We start from the raw sequence: 17,137 nt of genomic DNA on the forward strand, positions 1-17,137 counted from the left end.
CACTGCGGGCCTGTGGAGGCCTTTGTTACGCCAGTGCTACATGCAGAGAATCAAAGCACCCAATCTTTTAGGACAGATACAAAGAGTCCAAAGACAGATGCCAGACAAGTCTAGCACAACCATTCGTTGCATCAAAAAGTTTCAGGCTTTGTTGTGACGTGGTAAATTAGGACACACATTCAACATAATTAAAACACAATGAGTTTTTGAAAAGGAGGTGGATTACTGTATCTTGCAAGTAAAGTGCCAGTACACTTGAGATATAGGCTCCCTATGTTTAGATTTTACCAGTATGGACTACATGAGCAAATGGTGTAGCCAATCGCTCTAAGCAGACTACTTAAGTGCCAGGGTTTATTTTGTATCCCAGGTACCGGTATCCCAATCATTTGGAAATACCTTTACACAGGCGGACAGCTCAGAACTGGACATTTGGGCTCAAGATTTCTGGAGCTGTGAGCCTTGTTCAGATTTATGGCCAACAAGCTAAATTTAAAGAGCTATATATCCAAGGTGTAAAATTTAGCTAGTGGTTCCCTACTCGGGACGAAAGAGGGATAGTTCCTAGGGAATAGTGTTCCAAGTGTAATACACAGGCTACTCTTCCTCGACGCTATTGAGGCATGAGAAGCACAGACCAGACATTTGCTATTCTGTGTAATCGGTATAATTTTGGATTTTTCTCACCCACCGGATCAGCTTCTCCATTGTGGATAGAATGGTCTTCCCTTACAAAGGCATCACAAGTCTCTTGGTCAGGACAATGGTCTGTGGGATGATGCCAAATTTCTCTAAGAGCTCAGGCAACTTGTGGTGCCATGACCAGCCTAACAGCAGGCACTGAAATCAGGTCGAAACCCAACTGTTGTATGTGGCGGGAAACGGACATCACGCCACTCTACATTCATGTGAAGTGAACTGCACTACGTAAGAGTGGACTAAAGGGATGAGATTTCATTTAAGTAGCTGCTCACAGGTCCAGCTACAATCAACAAAGACCTTCATTCACAATTAAAGCGGCAAGTCAACCAGCAAAGGGCTTTTTGCAAGAATTGAAGCATGCAAACAGGTGGACCTGATGTGAAAGGGAGTTCATATGATCCTCAAGTCAAACATCTATTAAAGAAAATCCAGTCATCAGCATCTGGCTCAAAAGATGCAGTTTACTGTGACAACAACTTCTTCTAGTAGGGGACAGAGACATACACTCTCAGCTTTATCCCTCAAACCTGGATAGTAAAGGGCGGCACTATAGTAGAACGTTAGTCATTCTTGTAGTCTTGTGTTTATTTCAGAAATAAAATCAATCCAACCAGTAAAATCCCATAAATAAGATTCACAACAGCGCTAATCTCTTAAAAAAAAAGTCTCTTGTTCAAAAACAACCACAAAGACACCCTTACAGGTATGTTCACACGTTATAACAGGTAAGTCAAGCAGCTGTAATTTCAGTTGCACACTGCCATCTGGACTGAAGAGCCCCTTAGGCACAGTTCCCTCTAAGATACAGGCATTTTAAAAAATCACTTGCAGGAAGTTAAAGTGTGAATGCTGTGGAGCACAGGATAAAGAGCCAAACTGTATACAGTATAATTATAAAAGTGCAGTTACATCCCTAAGCAGATAAACCTGCAAGAACCATCTCACAAGAGGGCAATATCACAGCCCACTCCAGCCAGAAGAGAAGGTATGCACAGGTTACTTGCTGCAAATTATGGTTCTAAGGTAATGAAATAACAACCTTCTATAACGCCAGATATTCTTTTCTGCTTAACCTTCAGATCTCCCGCAGATTTAAAATGCCAAATTGCATATTATCGTGATCTGTACAAAGCCACATACCATTTCTGTGATCTTATTCCATAATCCTTAAAAAAAAAAAAAAAGTCTCTACCAGCAAATCTCGTAAATTCTGAAAGCGTGTGGAGGATGAAGAGAAATACTTAACTCACTTTTATTTCCAACTGCTTATTTTTATCAGGTCGAATTCTACCATGAACTTTTGCAAAGGGAGAATACCAGGACCAAGAATAAGCTAGATGCTAATGCTCAGTGAGCCAATCCACACAGGGTTCCATTACCCTTGGCACTTCGTTCAAGTAAGCTGCTTCAAGAACTATTAATATTTTGGCTTGATTAACTGACTTTAACAAGTGGCCAAAACTCTTTTTATATTAGTGTTATTATAAGTATACTTTCAGGTTCTATTCAAATGGAGTTTAGAGTGATGCCCTAAAAAAATAAGCTGCAATATATTACAGACAGGAATGACATAGATCCTGCTTACAGTTCATATCAATAAGCTCTCCGAATATTCGATTCACCCACAGTTACAACCAGATGAGAACTGGCTGGAAAGCTGCTTTGTAGACCTGACTCCCCACTAGTTGCTCAGAGGTAGTAGAGGAATTTACTCAGCTAAACTACAGATACATTGCAAACATTAATTAGACTACTGGAAGACGTTTTACTTTAAATGTTCCATAATATAATGGCACGGATTTCTTTTTTGTTATGCTCGACAGGTGATCAGAGAGCATGACACCCAAACACCACCACGCAAATACATAGCAACAGTAGTGGTCAGCCGCGTTAACTATTACAACATTGGTGAAGGCTTTGAGTAACGCTCACGGGTAATTTAAGACAAGACACAAAGCAAATGTTGAACTCTGTCTCTCACTTTTAAAATAGGATTTATTTATCTTAACAGTCGGTGTAGCTAATAGACCCAACACGTAGTCACTACTAATAAAGCAATCGTCTGCTTGTCACAATCAGTAGGTTATTCAATGGAGAGGAAAAGAATGGACTATTCGGATGCTTTTCAGGATCACCGTCAAGAGCTCTGCCTAGCAGAACTCCATTATTTCACTACAGATAACCAGGAGATCTCTGGTGGTAAGGCGAACAAAATAACATGGAACGTTGGGGGGGGGGGGGCTTAGGGAGGTTGGAACAGAAACAAACATACTTGACTGTTGCTTTTACAATCAACCCAACAGAAGAACTGTAGAGAAAAAAAAATAAAGCAGACAATTCAACAAGGCCTAGATTTTTAATCCACTCTTCCTAAATCCCAGATCAAAATTTCTCTATGGGCAATTCTGGAAATCAATCTAAGTTGGCAGAAAGTAATCTGCTGCAAAGGTACTTGAACGCTCGGAGAAAAGGACCAAAAACCCAATACTGAGGGAAAAAACAAATATGAGGCCGCATGACAAGGGGAAAAACACAGCGAGATAAGAAACATTATTAAATCTCCCAGACCAAAGTGAATAGTGCAACACAAAGATAATGGAAGCACCTAGAACTCGGACGCACTCTGACTCACCTGAAGGGCTGAGGCCTGGCCTGTGACCTCAATGTCCTAAGACTCTCTCATAGAGCACAGTGGTGTTTGCCCTTTCACGTATACCAGTGCCACAGTAGGCAGAGTGGTGAAAGTTTGCAACACTCCTCTCGGAGACTTTCCCCCGTCACACCTGCTGGCAAAACTACGACAACCAACCACCTCTCCTCGATAGCCCTGAAGTGCAGGTGTGCATCAGAACTGAGGACTTGTCCCTTAGGAAGGGCCCAAATTAATGTTTACCCAGTTTGAGCCCTTCGCTGCCTGCAAAGAGCTTACTACAATGGAATGTTTCCCACAGACATTCCTAGTGGGTAAAAAGCCTTGGCTTAAACAATTCCATCCATCACTTTTTGTTGTGAAGATGTGACTTCAGTCATGTACTAGGAGGTAGCGAAGTTTACTGTGTGGAAATTACTTTAGTTTGTAAACAACATATAATACTGAAGAGTGGGGTGGGAGGGGCACAGTTTCTCTTTTATGGGGCCCCTTCACAGGTGCTGCCAATTGTTGGGGTTGTTGAATACTAAAGATGTCTGTTCTAGAATTGATTCCATTCCATTCCTCATATTCTTCGGGTACAAATGTCGAGCACCGACTCGTTTTTGCATCCGCGTCATATTTTTCATTCTTGGACATGGCGCCCAGCACTTCCGATCACCTGCACTAGACAGTACTGCGGTTCGAGCAGCGAGGTGGGAGAAGCTGCTCCGGCACAGCACTCACTGACTTCTTGATCCCTGAAGTGGTCAGTATTTTGCCCAGATGGCCCACCTCCACACTGCCGTACCGCACGCGTAGCGAATGTTTAGGTTTTTGGTTCACGTCAGTGCGCGCGTTTCGTTGTAAGAAGTGAAAGTCCCTTGCGGCCCCGCCCGGGCGTGCGCACCACCCAATTAGAGACCGCGGTACCAAAACTGCACCATTTAAATAATGAAGATGCCGCTGCCGCTGGCCTTGGCGTGCGCGGCGCGCACCATTTAATTTATGGGGAGGGCTGGAGGCCGCCGCCATGCGCACCATTTAATTCATGATTGAACTTCGATCGTGAATTAAATGGTGCGCGTGGGCGCACAGACTTGAGGCTTGAGTGAGGGGGCCCCTGGAGTGTGGGGGGCCCCCGCACTGCGGTGGCTGCGGGGGCCTGTGTTACGCCCCTGCTTAGGTCCCGATTGTTCCCCAAGAGAGTGTGCCTATTCTGTTATCTTTCGCTCCCACCATCTGCCAGGGGCTGCAGGGGACACATTGTATGTGTTTTTATAATATGGAACTAGGCACCTGCCTCTTGCTTTGTCCACACACAATGAGTGCGGAAGGCAGCAGCACAGATTGCAATCATCTGCCAATCCAAAGAGTCATGAATGAGAGGGTGATGGGCGACTAGATATCATGCTGCAGGCACTTAAAGTTACAATTCCAAATAGTGCCATCGGGGTCAGGAAAAGCTACACCTCAATTCGAGAGTGAAAGATACGTCGGCTCCTTTGCATCTTCAAAGTCTACCTGTTGGATTTCCTATGAGGAGTCCCATTCTTTCCAACATAATCCCATTCTCTGTCTCCGCTTCACTAAATCAACTAATCCTATAACGGTATATCCCATAGGTAAACTGCTCTGCAATAATAGAAACATTTTGCACTAAATATGCTCCTCAAATAGTTCCAAAGACAGCATGATCACGTGTCTCATCTGGAGTAACTCTAAATAAAATTTGTAAATATGTGTCCTTCTATCTCTTATGTATCCTATACCCCGCCCCCTACTATCCGTTGTTTTTTGTTGTTTTTTTTACTTGGTGATTCTATGCCTTTCTGTACAATGCTATGTTTCCTGTAAAGCGCTCTGATACCCTAACGGGTCAAGTTTGTGTTCTATGAAACACAGCAATAAATAAATAAATAAAATAAAATTATCAGATTAGCTCAAGCCCACTTACGGTTGCCTTTTCCTGTAACGGGGTGCCAGGCCTGCTGAGGTCTTCTCCATCAGGTTCCACGTTTTCTTTATTATCAAAGGAAGGCGAGTGGTCTTGAAGCGCGCAGGTGCTCACCAAGTCGGGCAAGCTTGTGGATGGGAATCTGCTGCAGTCCACTCCGGTGGGCCCCTGTGTGAAATGAATACAAGCTCCATGAGACACTGATTCCCGGGAGATTTAAATCATTTTCAATCAACTTTTAATGGGATCTCTGTGTACTAGGAAATGTATGGGCTCCCTAGATGAAACTTACACTATGTCAACACATTTCCAGACTACAGTTGCAGACTTTTAGTCGAATGATAATTAAACAATGAGACTGAGGTGGAAATATTCAGGCACATATGGCACAAATTTATTTTCATAACTGGTTCGTACTCAAATGTTGAATATCTCTTGGGCGGTAAAAATTGAGAGCAGGCCGATGCAAGATAATTTTCCAAGTCGTTAAATTGAAAAGTATGTGTTCGCTATTAAGTTTAGTGAATGTCTGAAAGGCACTGAAGAGCTGAAACTATCAAAAATGTTTCCATTTGACAAAGCATTACAAGACTACTAGTTGTGTCCACCACATACTTGATTCTAGTAAGAGATAGCAAAGAACATTTGTCCCAACGTAGAAACAAAATGTCGGGGTCCGTTTGAAGGTATCATCCAATAAGGTATAGTGATGGAAAAGGCCTTTTGGAAGCCTGTATGCATTCCTAGTGCACATAAATTCAGAGGCTGACACGATTGTAGACTGACCCTACATGGTTCTACATTTTGATGAAATTTCACACTTGGACACTGCACTCAAAGGAAACTTCCCCCTTTCATTCAGTAACACACTCATTTTAATATTGTGTATTTTCTGCAGCTCCGGTCCACTGCTCACTTATCTAGGAAGATAAGGAACAGAGTGAAATATATTTGCTGATGATGCAGTGATCTATAAGTGACAAGTGTGAACTCCTACAAGGCCAACTCTTTGCATCCTTCTGAGGTCAATAAACGGAGTACTGTTAATATAGGGTAATAGTTATACCCTGATCATTTACAGCACTTCGATGTGGCAGCAGTTTGGTATAAAGTGTGATATATACAAAACATTTTTAATAAACTCTATATGACCGCTTCTAATCACTACGCAGCTGAATGTATAGGGCTTCCACAGTAACAGATATAAATGCCAGTGTACGAAGCCCACCGACTTATCACAGCACAGAGCTGGATTCAGCATTTCACCCCAAAAAATCCTGTAATTCAGGGCAAATCCCTTTGCCTCCATGTGGCTCAAATTTTAAATGCCTGTATTGTCATCATCTGTAGGCTATCAAACTGTCCTCGTTACAAGTTCCACCCATCCCCAAAAATCCCATTATGTAATCAGGTCTCAAAGTGGTGCTACACGACACACACACACACACACACACACACAACTGTTCAGTGTATATCCCATATATCACATGGGTTTCTAGAAGCTCCTGGGAAGGTGAACAAAATGTCGTTTTTTAAATGGTCCTCCGTCCTTAGAGATGGGTCTAAACTACATTCAATGCATAAAAAAGCTGTTTAGGTTCACTAGCTTAATATAGGTTTATTGTACATACCATGACACACAAGTTAGAATCGCAGTGAGGCTAAGTAAGCCTTCCTTCCTTCAAAGCTGGTAAATTGAGTACAGTTAAATCAGGTAATTACCACCTGCTATGTAAGAGGTAGAACATAAAGCTCTATATAAAAGAAACACGAGTGTGATAGCGACACAAACACAAACAGTGTATCCGTAATCTCATTACAGATAGCCACTTCATCATGAGCGCTTGCAGTTAAGGGGTGGAGGTAGCATCTTTGAAAAGGACAATATTTTATTTTATTAGGGAGCATCTGAAAGCTTTGCTCAAGCATCAGATATTAAGCGACCGAGCTCTATAAAAATACGGGTCTTTGGTCCAATAATGAAAGTTTACCATTTTGAGAGGCTTGTTGAGGGGTCATGCTCTTGAAGAAAGATTCCAAGATGGCATTTGACCTCTGATAATCCTTGGTGCTATCTGCATTGATCATTATTCATTCAGCAACTGCCTACAGATATTTAGGATATTCTAATAGGTGATGCTGGCATTGCCTCTTTCTCAAAGATGCCTCTTTCACTCAGTTTTCGTCTTTCATGAGAGGTTTGCTCCCTTCTCCAAGGTCACGAGAGCTCGGAGTTTGAAGTTGGGCACACTGAATTCATCACCCAATTAAAAGTTTGTGTGTGTTGGCTCAGAATCTCAATCTCCCTAGAAGCACCACTAATACTTCCAGTACAGGATAGGCTCATCCTACAGGCACACATCCCAATTCAATTCAATTCAATCTTTCTTTATTCGGCAATTCATAAAAAGCCATAAAAGATATTGTTACAAAATTTACACATTATAAAATTCATCATATAAAAGACAGTAAGTTCATCACATTAATGCAAATAAAAGAAAATTTAAAATCATCTCCTTCATTGACATGTATATTTGCAGCATTTCCTGAATGGTTCGCCTAAGTGGCTATACAAAAGGTAGTATATTTGATCAGGTATGATATAATATGATCATTTCACAGTCTTACCCTAGATTGGGTCTGTGTCGTACAATATATTGCAAGAAGTTCGAAACAATATAAACCACCTCTTCCCCCTCGAGTAACTGTAAATATAGTAAAGCAGGGCGGCATGTACGAAAGCCCCTACGCTTTAATAGGGGGATTAATAATTTCCTCCGTTGATGCATATAGTATTTGCAAAAAAGGATGGTATGAAGAGTTGACTGGGATGATGTCTCGTCGCAGGGACATGGTGGCAATATTTTATCCCAGTTATTCTTAAACGGAAAGGTAACCAGGCGGTAAAAGAAGTTCAATCTAAACCTGACTAAGAGGAACTGTTCATAGGGGGCTATGTTATATGCCAGGTAGGGCTGGATGCCAAATGCCGACTGAACTAATAAGCAGTGTCTAGTTGTTTGTTTCGTAACCTCTAAGTTAAGTCTAAGCTCATCGAGGTGGTTTAGGCAAAGTTTATAAAAAGCTTTTCTTACTAATAGCTGCATCTTGGTCGGGTCTTTATAGTAATTTTCTAGACCAAGATCAGTAAAAAATGATTTAATATAGTTTAACCACCTGGATCGATGTGCGTTATCTAGGCTCATACAATCTTGAATGATTTGTTGTGTGAAAACTGTGTGTTCAGATGTCCAAATCCTGTGCCATAATAACAGAGGCTGTATTCTCACCAGGTCTGTAACATATGAGAGACCCAGTTCCAGATGACAAGCATAGTTGGGGGCTGCCGTAGGTAGGGCTAAAAGATATTTAAAAAAGCCGTTTTCGACCACTTGGATAGAATTAGCCGCTACGTGACCCCATACACCTGCTCCGTATAGGGCCACTGAGAGGCATTTAGCTTTATAAATTTTGATCATCTCTGAGGGAGCTTTTTTCCCTATTTTCCTTGAAAAGTTAGTGAGTGCAGAAGTCGTTCTTGCAAATTGCAATTTCCTTACTTCTACAGCCGGTTTCCAACTAAGTTTTTCGTCCATCATAACGCCGAGATAGGGATACTTATCCGTGGTTGATAATCTTTCGTCATTCAGGTAGATGGGCTTAGTCTTGTTCTTCCTTTTAACTCCTGCCTTCATGACGAAAGTTTTCCCAACGTTAATTTTAAGGTCAAGGCTTGCCATGAATGAAGCATAACTATTTAGGGCCTTCTGTAGCTCATTGGGAGTACGAGCTAATAACACGGCGTCGTCAGCATACAGGAGGGCTGGGACAGGGCGGTTTGCTACCATTGGGAGATCTTGAGTCCCTTTCAGCATCTCTCTTTCTAAGCCGTTTGTGTAAAGGGTAAATAGGAATGGGGCCAGGACACATCCCTGCCTCACGCCCTTCTCCACCCCGAACGGCGCTGTGAGCTCTCCCCCTGTGCCAAACCTTACTCTAGCTGACGCGTCGGCATAGAGTTCCCTAATGTAAGTTACTGCGGTTTGTTCCAACCCTATGTCTAGTAGGATGGGCCAGAGTTTGGAATGACTAACGCAGTCAAATGCAGATGATAAATCTACGTAGACCATATATAGTGCTCCTGCTTTAATGTTAACGTATTTATCAATTAGTAATGATAAGTTTAGAGCTTGGTCTACGGTCCCCAATCCTTCTCGGAACCCGTATTGTAGATCGGATAGAATGTTGTTTTTCACGACCCATTCCTGCAAACTATCGAGTAGTATTCGGCCCATCATTTTTCCTGTAGAATCTAGAAGGGAAATGGGACGGTAACAGGAGGGTAGGTTCCGATCTCCCTTCTTAAAGATGGGGACTAATATGGAACTCTTCCAGGACTCAGGGATGCCAGTAAAGGTCAGCGCGTTGAAAACCCTGGTCAGAAAGGGGATCCATAGCTCGGGGTACATTTTATAGAAGTCTATGGGTACACCGTCAGGGCCAGGGGCCTTGCCTTTTTTGCTTGCGTTTAGTGCCCTTTCTACTTGGTCACAAGTGATGGTCATGTCAATAGGAAAAGTCGGGAACTGATGCTCGAGAGAATCATTTCCTCCAAGGTCTTTTGTTGCTGAATTGGACTTAAAGATTTGAGAAAAATGCTCTACCCATTGTCCTTCGTCTATAGCAACCTCTATGTTAGGGAGGCTGCCCTTGTCAGTTAAGAAGGGTGTTCTTACTATCTTCCAGAAAGTGATATTATTATTACTAAGGCAACTCTCGTGTAATTGGTCCCAGAGTTGTCGTCTTAGTTCCGACTTCCGTTCCTTAATGGCAGTGTTATATGCTCTCCTTAATGTAGATATTTCTGCCCTATCCCTGGGCGTTTTGTGTAAGGCGAGTTTTAAATTAGTGTGGGCGATGGTACACGAGTGATTGAACCAGCCCTGGGTGCTCTTCTTTGAGCTATTCTTTTTTACCATTAGGGCATTTTTGATAGTTTGTATCACCAGCCCAAAATTGGCAACAACGTCATCGTTGGGAGTGGTCATATCCAGGCACTTCATTATAGGTAGATAGGCTTCAGTGACCACGGTAGAAGTTATTTTTTCCGGATCAACTATGGCCCATTTTAGCGAGTATCCGTTTACTCTTGCTAATTCTAAGTTGTTCTGAGTAAGGGCACTAAAGGTTTTTTTTGTGGGCCCTGTCAAGGTTGAAAAGGTTATACTTATCGGATAGTGATCGCTTAGAACTACCTGATGGGTTTCAAAAATGAAATCTTTAGATCTCGGACCATTTGTCTGTAAGATGAAATCTATCGTTGAATTGCAACCTCTGCCGTGGAAGGTTGGGGCCAACATCGTCTTTCCATTTATTAGCTTTGATGCAATTCTTAGATCTAGGTTGAAAGTTATTTCATTTAAGAGACTGCCTAGCAGTGAGTGGGAAAAGTGTAAAATGGGATTGTCATCCTCATCATTTAAACCACACAGATGAATGTTTGGGGCAGCACAGATAGTCTGGTTAAAGTCGCCGCCCCATATGATGGTCACTTCTCGAGTAGATTTTTTTATTATGGATGTTATTATAGTGAAGATAGAATTAATTTTCCCCATTGCGTCCCGATCCGATAAGTTATTGTAAAAATTAACCAAAAGGAAGTAGTCTCTGGAATTTGGTATAATACTGAGTAGCTGAAAGTTGGGATCGAGTGTTATATGTTTAATATTTTCTAGCTTAACCAGATTTGATATGAAGATGGTTAAGCCTCCTTTGGCCCTACCGGACTTAGAATGTTCAGCTGGTGAGAAGTATGTTCTATAGCCTTGAAGATGGGCTTCTGCAGTTAACCATGTCTCTTGAAGGCATAAAATATTAAAATCTGCTATAAAATTGGTCCAAATATCGTTCTCTAGTTTGGGGCGTAGACCCGCCACGTTCCAAAATAGGACTGCAATTTTTTGTGTATTACGATCCTGGACGGGAATATTTTTAAAATGTGGGATAGGTGTCGGGGATGCCAGTCTTGCTGCTCTTGGCGTCACAGCATTGTTTTGAACTGTATGAGTTAACCCCTCAAGGATTTGACCATTAGGGAATGATAATGGATAGGAGGGGAGGGTGGGTGCTTGTCCCTTCTTTGTACCGTTAAGAAAGCCCTTACTGTGTGCCTCTACGGGAAGTCAATCAACATCCTCGAGTCCTTCAAGAGACGAAAAACGATTTGATATTGGGATGTTGAGGTTAAAAGATCTTAATCTGTCACAAGGAAAGCTATTTGATTTGATCAGGTTACTAGCTAGAGACTGTGGGTAGAAATATGTCAGGTCATATGTTTTTATGGAGCTTTGGTTTTGGTTTTGAAACCAACTAGTTATGTAAGTAGTTGCCCTATGATCTCTGAAATTGACGATTATTACGTCACCTTGTATTTCCTTTGGCCGTGGGCCTACCCAGGTTAGTCTACGGACATTCAAAATTTCCCCGTTGATGTTAGGAGGGAGCGGCCTATGCTGTCCCAGCCAGTGCATTACCTTGTTTTTCAGATCATAATAGCCCTCCCTTTTCCCTGGTTCCAATGGCGGGACTCCTGTTAAAACTACAACGTATGGTACTGCTTCTGGAGGTAAATTGATATGATTGCAGTTTAAACCCTGGTTGAGTCTGGTAGGAGTGTCAACAGGTACGATATCTCGTTTCTTGTTTAAGTTAACAGCTTTGGTGTTATCGGTACTCTGACCTTGGGCTGTGTCAGTGTTTCTCTCTGTAACTAACTGCGAGTGGTTTGAAGTTTCTTTGGTAGTTGATTTTATAGATTTTTTTGTGGCTAAATTACTTCCGTTTGTTACTAAAGGTGCGATAAAGTCAGCGGGGCTTTTTATTGTTGGCATAATTATATGTGACGATAGTGATTCAAGTTGATCACAATTTGTTTGTGTCAGCTTTGCTAATGAATCTAATTGTGTGGATAAACCCTTTATTCTTTCTAAGACAGGAAGAACAAGAGATTTTACTAATATTTCTAATCGGCCCATCAGTTCGTTGACAATTACTTCATGAGTACAAGTATTACCTTGAGAGCTGAAATCATTTGTGTGTTTAGTGTTCAAAGGATAGGTAACTTCTTTTTGAACTTTTTTGCTCAGGTTAGCGTTTTTTGAGCATTTCCTCCTTTTTTTGGGGGGGGGAGGGAGGATGGTGGTAGTTGATTTTATGGGCTTCATCTGTTTGGGATTAGTAGCAATAAACCTGAGGGGTGATGTGGTAGACGGTGCGCAAACAGAGGGAACTTTGAGATGGGGTTTGGCAGCCAATGGAGGCGAACAAGTGTGGGAGTGAACTGGAGATGTAGACTCAATGATAAGTGAGGATGTCCTAGAATCACTAGGGGTATCGTGTATTACAGAGGGAACAGGGATTGTAGGATTCGGAGACAGTGCAGATTGAATAGGTCCGAGAGAGGAGCGCTTATTTTGTGCGAGTTCAGCCGAAAGGCGTCTCTCTACTATAGCAATTTCTTGCTCCAGGACTGAGGCGGCCCTAGTGATGAAACTGTCTAATGTGCCACGCACAGAGCCTCCCAGTGAAGTTCTGCTCCTTGTACTAAGTGTGGCCATGGTGGGTGATTTAATTGAGGTACGATGAGTTTTAATTATATCGAGGCTAGTGTAGGTGATCCAAGGCTGAAGGAGAACTGAAACAACACAGTTATAGTAATACGAGTACAATGTCCAAGTCAAAGTATACCTTTCGCCGTTTTGGTCCGGTCGTCAGAGGGGGGGCCCAGCCCAGCCTCTTCCTGCCCCTGACGGCCACAGACGGCCCGCCCTTTGCCCGGGCTTAGCCCGCGCGCGGTCCCGCGTCGCGGGGGGGTGGAACGATTAAGTAGCGCATCCGGGCGCGCAAGGTCCGTGTGGTTTCCTTCCGGTTCACTCGAGGCTGCAAGGGGACCTGGGTAATGAAGTCCAACCAGACGCTCTCCCCTCACAGCGGTCGCGGTGGCAGGCGACGGCGGGGGAGAGTCGTAGGAGACAGAAGGAGGGCAGTAAGATCAAGTAACCGCAATCAGGGCAAGCAGCGTCCTGTAACTGGCAGCATCCCCCGCTCTGCCGGGGGGTGGAACGATTAAGTAGCGCCTCCGGGCGCGCAAGGTCCGTGTGGTTTCCTTCCGGTTCACTCGAGGCTGCAAGGGGACCTGGGTAATGAAGTCCAACCAGACGCTCTCCCCTCACAGCGGTCGCGGTGGCAGGCGACGGCGGGGGAGAGTCGTAGGAGACAGAAGGAGGGCAGTAAGATCAAGTAACCGCAATCAGGGCAAGCAGCGTCCTGTAACTGGCAGCATCCCCCGCTCTGCCGGGGGGTGGAACGATTAAGTAGCGCCTCCGGGCGCGCAAGGTCCGTGTGGTTTCCTTCCGGTTCACTCGAGGCTGCAAGGGGACCTGGGTAATGAAGTCCAACCAGACGCTCTCCCCTCACAGCGGTCGCGGTGGCAGGCGACGGCGGGGGAGAGTCGTAGGAGACAGAAGGAGGGCAGTAAGATCAAGTAACCGCAATCAGGGCAAGCAGCGTCCTGTAACTGGCAGCATCCCCCGCTCTGCCGGGGGGTGGAACGATTAAGTAGCGCCTCCGGGCGCGCAAGGTCCGTGTGGTTTCCTTCCGGTTCACTCGAGGCTGCAAGGGGACCTGGGTAATGAAGTCCAACCAGACGCTCTCCCCTCACAGCGGTCGCGGTGGCAGGCGACGGCGGGGGAGAGTCGTAGGAGACAGAAGGAGGGCAGTAAGATCAAGTAACCGCAATCAGGGCAAGCAGCGTCCTGTAACTGGCAGCATCCCCCGCTCTGCCGGGGGGTGGAACGATTAAGTAGCGCCTCCGGGCGCGCAAGGTCCGTGTGGTTTCCTTCCGGTTCACTCGAGGCTGCAAGGGGACCTGGGTAATGAAGTCCAACCAGACGCTCTCCCCTCACAGCGGTCGCGGTGGCAGGCGACGGCGGGGGAGAGTCGTAGGAGACAGAAGGAGGGCAGTAAGATCAAGTAACCGCAATCAGGGCAAGCAGCGTCCTGTAACTGGCACACATCCCATCTGATGCTTGGAAGTAAAGCAGGATGCTTCATCGCCTCTGTGACCTTGCCTGCAAGGGGGGCTGATTGAAATAGCTTATTATTCAGCCTTTCTTACTTATGAAAGGCTAACGAGCCCAATTTGCCACGGCATCTCCACAGAAGGGCAGGCACACTTCTTAACTCTAATAAAGGTATGGAATACCTTCTGTCAAAGGCTCTCATTAAGGGCCTCATGTAGGAAGCCAAATACCGGTCGGTAACGGCCGAAATTCGGTAAATATCCCGTTACCGACCGGTATTTAGGCATTTGCGATGTAGGTGGCAGATGTTCTGGATTCGGTATTTACCGATTCGGAAATTAAGAAATCGGTAAAATACCGATTCGGTAAATACCGAATCCAGAAATGCTATGTAGGGGGCACTCAAGTGAGTGCATCATTGGTGTCTGGATTCGTTATTTACCACCAACTACTAGTTGATGGTAAATGACGAATACCTTTCAAAAAGCATTTTTGTGCTATTTGAAAAGTGCAATGTGGCAGACATACATGCCATTAGGGCATGTATGTGCGCCACTTGTGCACACATGCACGAATCAGGGGTGCAACAGGGTGTCAATGTGACACCCTGCCACCCATGATAATGCCTCCCCTATTACAGATTCGGTATTTACCGAATCGGTAATGGTAACTGGCTTCCCATTCTTTCCTCCTCCAGGCCCATAGGAATGAATGGGAAGGGATGCATTATTACCGATTCGGTAAATACCGATTCTTAAATACCGATATTTACCGAATCGGTAATAATTACCGATTGGTTACCTACATTACATTTACCGATTCATAAATACCGAATCGGTAAAATTCGGTATTTATGAATCGGTAAATGTGATGCTACCTACATATGGCCCTAAATGTGGGAGGAGAGTGATGATGCTAAAGTTTATATTCATTTAACCTGGTGCTTTTACAGAGACAAACATTCTTCAGTTTCCTGTTTACTATCAGCTGAACTCAGCCTGGGTTTGCTAGTTCACCCTCATATTAAATGCAGTCAAAAGCACATGGCGGGGAGTCTATACCAGATTCTGCAGGCATCAGAATAATCCTAAAATATTGGAAATTAGGCTTTATAGATTATTTTCTCAGTATAGTATCTGTTAATGTCATTGCTGCTTATAATAATGTGAATAATACGGTGTTCTACGTGGGTTGTAAATGCCGTACAATTGCTCCTTTCAATGGAAACAAGACGAGAAGGCATCACCAAGTAAACCTCTTGGAAATGGAAGATGGCCTGGCAGAGCAAACTATCAGATCTCAGGAATAATTGTAATATAGTAGTTCTCAAATATGGTGAAGATGATTTTAGCGCTGAGAATATTAGGTAAAGCCCCATGTAACTTCTCACTCCAGACTAGCTACGCTGTCCAAAAGTAAGAGAATGGATTCCTAGGGCATACTTTCATAGAAGGAGACCACAGATGATAATGTGAAGTATGAAGAGAAGGATCTTCTATTAATGATGCAGTTCAAATCCTACTATACTTACACTCTTTTAGCTGCTCAGCAGAAACTGCCACCCGCATCGCTTTTTCCCCTCCCCCGACTTATTCGAGTGTATGACTTGCTGTGCCTCCTCTTCGAATTGATTAGCACTTCGACTTTCCGTTTTTTTCACCCCAGCCTGCTTTGCAATGTGTGTTACTGCGGAGTCCCATGTGGTGCGGTTGGGTCCTGTTGATGTTGGTGCCCACATTTTCCTGCTTTTTTGCCATTTGCTCATTTTCCTGAGATCCACGCTGCAGCCAGTTGGGTGGTGGGAAGGTAAAGGGATATGAATCACTCTGTTGAAGACACTGAAGCCAGCCATGGAAGTGATGAGTTGAAGCGGCGTCTAAGTGGTTTTTAGAGCAATTTTCTTTTATTTAACATCACATCTGTATTCTTCAAGAGACAAGCAGATCTAACAGAAGCCTGAAATTAAATTACTTGGTCTTATTCAGGTTTCCATAATTCTTGCTTTTAATCAGAATCTTTAAATTGTCAAGTTAATCACACCTCCAAACAGGTTTTCAACTGTGGTCGAAGCTAGGTTAGATAATTACACTGCCCATGGAGAGGGTCAGACTGAGAGAACCCTTTGTTCACTCCCAGTACATGACCAGGGACTGCTGAAGTACAGGTTGAGCAAATAAAAACACATCCACCTCATTCAAGGACACTTCCACCATCTCCCTGCCGTCTTCAGTGGTGGTACCTTGCTCGTTTCACAGATCCTTCAACAAAGTTCAACCGTTCTACTCACAGAATAAATTATTACTTGCATTTCACCAAAAGTACTACCATTGGAGGATCACAAACTACAGATTACAGGTCACTGTTGGTCAAATGGAACTTTTTTTTTGTGACTGAAACATTGTGGGGAATCACTGTCTTTAATAACCATTTACTATGGGATGTCCCCTCTTTTTCGTTGATCTTAAAATGGTAGCCCATAGTCCTATGCAGCTGATAGTTAACATATGAGAGCTGACGGATGAGAGCTTTTGATCAAGATCAACGTTCAGAATGATGCTTAAATCATGGGCAATCAAGGGGATCTTGCATTAATACACCACAGTGGTGGTTTGGGACCCGCCACAGCCCGTGCAGGTAAGAGCAGAGGGGCAGCGTGGTGGGGGGGGATTTCGACGGACCATGACAAGAGAAAATTAAATATCGTCAGTCTAAATTCCCCTTCACTCGGCACCACCACCCTTACCTGCATGGGCCGCAGCTGTTTGGGGC

The 17,137-nt window shown here is 43.9% G+C and overlaps 1 protein-coding gene across 5 annotated transcripts in view; it reads right to left on the reverse strand.

Moving 5' to 3' along the window:
• PDZD2 (PDZ domain containing 2) overlaps positions 1–17,137 on the reverse strand; it is a 1,178,280-nt gene that overhangs the window by 330,396 nt on the left and 830,747 nt on the right. For all 5 annotated transcript variants that reach the window (XM_085630570.1, XM_085630578.1, XM_085630563.1 and 2 more), the window contains one exon: positions 5,289–5,456. In XM_085630570.1, the coding sequence (XP_085486696.1) occupies positions 5,289–5,456 (168 nt within the window). The remainder of the gene's footprint in view (positions 1–5,288; positions 5,457–17,137) is intronic.

This window comes from Triturus cristatus, chromosome 2_1, assembly GCF_964204655.1.
Source record: "Triturus cristatus chromosome 2_1, aTriCri1.1, whole genome shotgun sequence".
In the NCBI taxonomy this organism is placed as follows: domain Eukaryota; kingdom Metazoa; phylum Chordata; class Amphibia; order Caudata; family Salamandridae; genus Triturus; species Triturus cristatus.